The sequence below is a fragment of the Charadrius vociferus genome, unplaced genomic scaffold, assembly GCF_000708025.1.
Source record: "Charadrius vociferus isolate BGI_N301 unplaced genomic scaffold, ASM70802v2 scaffold711, whole genome shotgun sequence".
Taxonomy (NCBI): Eukaryota; Metazoa; Chordata; class Aves; order Charadriiformes; family Charadriidae; genus Charadrius; species Charadrius vociferus.
Genome location: NW_009646852.1, coordinates 861,237 through 863,633, shown reverse-complemented (window position 1 = coordinate 863,633; position 2,397 = coordinate 861,237). Strand labels below are relative to the sequence as shown.

Here is a 2,397-nt window from a genome sequence, read left to right as displayed (position 1 = left end):
CCCACGCTGCCAGCCAGGCAGCTGGTGACATGAAGGTGGCTTACATCTCTGCCATCGTCGCCTTGGTGGTGCTATGCGCCGTGCTCAGCGCTGGCCTCCTTTACATGTCCTGCCTGGAGAAGCGCAAGGGGAAGTACATCCTGGGGGAGCCGCGGCCATCCAGCGTGGAGCTGCAGACTGTCTCAGCCAACTGCCTGCGCAAGGGCCACCCAGAGGAGGAGGAGGAGGAGCTCGCCTATCCTGACGGTTGCCTACGGATCATCCCCGGTGAGGCGCCCACGGCTGCCACCTCCCCGGTGAAGGAGCTGCCAGCAGCTGGGCCCCCACTGCCGCCACCACCGCCGCTGCCGGCTGAGCTCACCAACGGCGTGGGGGCTCTGCCCAACGTCCTCCGCAAGATGAATGGCAACAGCTACATGCTGCTACAGCAGCAGGAGGAGCCGCTGGCCTCACCACTCTACAACACGTCCTTCACCGAGGAGCTCAGCAAGATGCTGGAGAAGCGGAAACACACACAGCTGGTGGAGAAGCTGGATGAGAGCTCCGTGTAGGGGCCGGGAGGGGGGTCCTGCCAGCGGGACCCTCCTCCCCTCCAGACCCTTCTCCCCACCCCCTGCCAGCAGTGTTACAAGGCAAAACTACCTCCTGGATGGCAGAGCTGGGCTGGGCCCAGGCTCAGCCTTTGGCTTTTCATTCACTTTTGAGACTCGCTGTACAGAAAAAGAGAAAAGAAAAATAATCTATTTAAATTTGGGAGCTCTATTTATGTATAAAAACCCACTGACGGTGGCCACGAGCTGGAGGCAGGAGCTGGTGCCTGGCTAAAGGTGGACACCAGGGGGAGGGAGTTTCTGTCTGTCTGTCCGTCCAGGCATGAGAAATGTTGTGGACACGTGGACTCCGCCTGCCCCGCTGGGCATCCCTAAGCGCACAGGAGCCAGAGAGCTGCTGAGAGGTGGGTGAGGAATGGGGAGGGGGGGCTGGGGGCTGCCCCGAGGTGCCTGTGCCTCTCGTAGGGTGCGGGGTCCCTTCCTGGCACGTGGCATCTCATGTTGTGGGGACTCGGTGGCTGTCAGCCCCTGCCCACTCTCCCATGTCTGCCCCCCCAGGGTTTCCTCTCTGGGAGAGGATGATTCGGCGAGGGACTGAGCCGGGGCGAGGAGCCCGATGTCCCCGAACGCCCCGGAGCAGCTGATGGAGTGGTGTGTGCCCACTGTGAGGAGGCCCCAGGTGAAATGGAGGGCTGGGTGCCCTGGGGAAGTGGCACCCCCGGGGCCTCCGACCCTGACAGGGCTCTGCCCACTTCCCCCAGGGCACTGCAGGGAAGAGCAGGATGCAGCAGCAGACAGCAAGATGCACCAGCAGCCACCGCCATGCCCTACAGCCTGGCAAGGGACCAGTGCAGCACCCACGTCTCCCTGGCATCTGCAGTGCCTCCGCAGCCCTGGACACCACATGCTGCTGCACTCCTGCATGTGGTGCTGTTGGAGAAATGAGTTCAGGCACAGCCCTGTCCCCTGTGGAACAATGTGTGGGAGGGGAAATGTCCTCACACAGTGAGGAGAAGCCCTGGACCAGAGCCTGCCCCCCTCTGGGGCCTCTGGCTCTTCATGGCACTTTCCAGGGGCTGCCACTGTCGCTAAATTCCCCCGACTACCTCTGCTCCTGCCACCTCCTGGGGGAACCTGAGGGACCGGGGTGACAAAAGCATCTCACGCCCCAGGGACAGGGTGGCAACAGTGGAGAAGCTGGGGAGGGACAGATGTGCAAGGATATGTATCCTCCCCTGCATTCCTCACCAGCATCTCCAGGATTAGGACATTGCCCAGAGCTCAGCTCTGTAGTGGGGGGCAGGAGCGGGGTGGCAGCCCCTGGAGTCCTTAATGGGCTGAAGCCCAGGCTGTCCTGCCCTGGAAAGAGCAAGGCTTAGTGGGAAAAAGCAAACTGGATGCGTTGGTTCTCCCATTCTGCCCCCACCCTTGTTTTTGCTGCAAGGGGGAAGAGATCCACCCCCAAGCACTGCACCAACCCCCCCAAGGAGGGGCATCACCCTCCGTGCCTGGCAGCCCTCGTTCACAGCCCCACATGTCCCCCAGCAATAAACATGGCTCTGTCTAGATGTGGCGTGGCAGCATCTCTCTGTGGGCAGGAGGATAGATGTACGCGGAGGCATGGGGTGTAGGCTTTATTGGGGCTGCAGGCGCGGGCCTCGGACAGTGAGGGCGGAGGGTTTGTTGGTGAGGGGGTGCCACTGGCCCTGGACGCTGGGGTTGTTGGTGTGGAAGGGCTTGCGGATGCGGATGATGTCCAGGCCGGACTGGCCAGCCAGTTTGGTGGCCAGCTGCAACATCTCCTCGCTCGTCTTACTGGCGTTGAGACCCTGCCGGCCCGTCCCAC

At 62.4% G+C, this 2,397-nt stretch overlaps 2 protein-coding genes across 2 annotated transcripts in view; one reads left to right on the top strand and one right to left on the bottom strand.

Annotated features, from left to right (window-relative positions):
* The window catches only part of SEMA4G (sema domain, immunoglobulin domain (Ig), transmembrane domain (TM) and short cytoplasmic domain, (semaphorin) 4G), a 6,928-nt gene extending 6,377 nt beyond the window's left edge, over positions 1-551 (top strand). The window contains exon 14 of the mRNA XM_009894264.1: positions 7-551. Coding sequence (XP_009892566.1) covers positions 7-551 — 545 coding nt within the window. The remainder of the gene's footprint in view (positions 1-6) is intronic.
* Positions 552-2,185: 1,634 nt separating this feature from the next.
* Positions 2,186-2,395, bottom strand: MRPL43 (mitochondrial ribosomal protein L43; the record flags this gene model as incomplete). Its single annotated transcript, XM_009894263.1, has 1 exon — positions 2,186-2,395. A coding segment is annotated over one exon (210 nt), but the record flags the coding sequence as incomplete, so codon positions are not given.
* Positions 2,396-2,397: the final 2 nt, after the last annotated feature.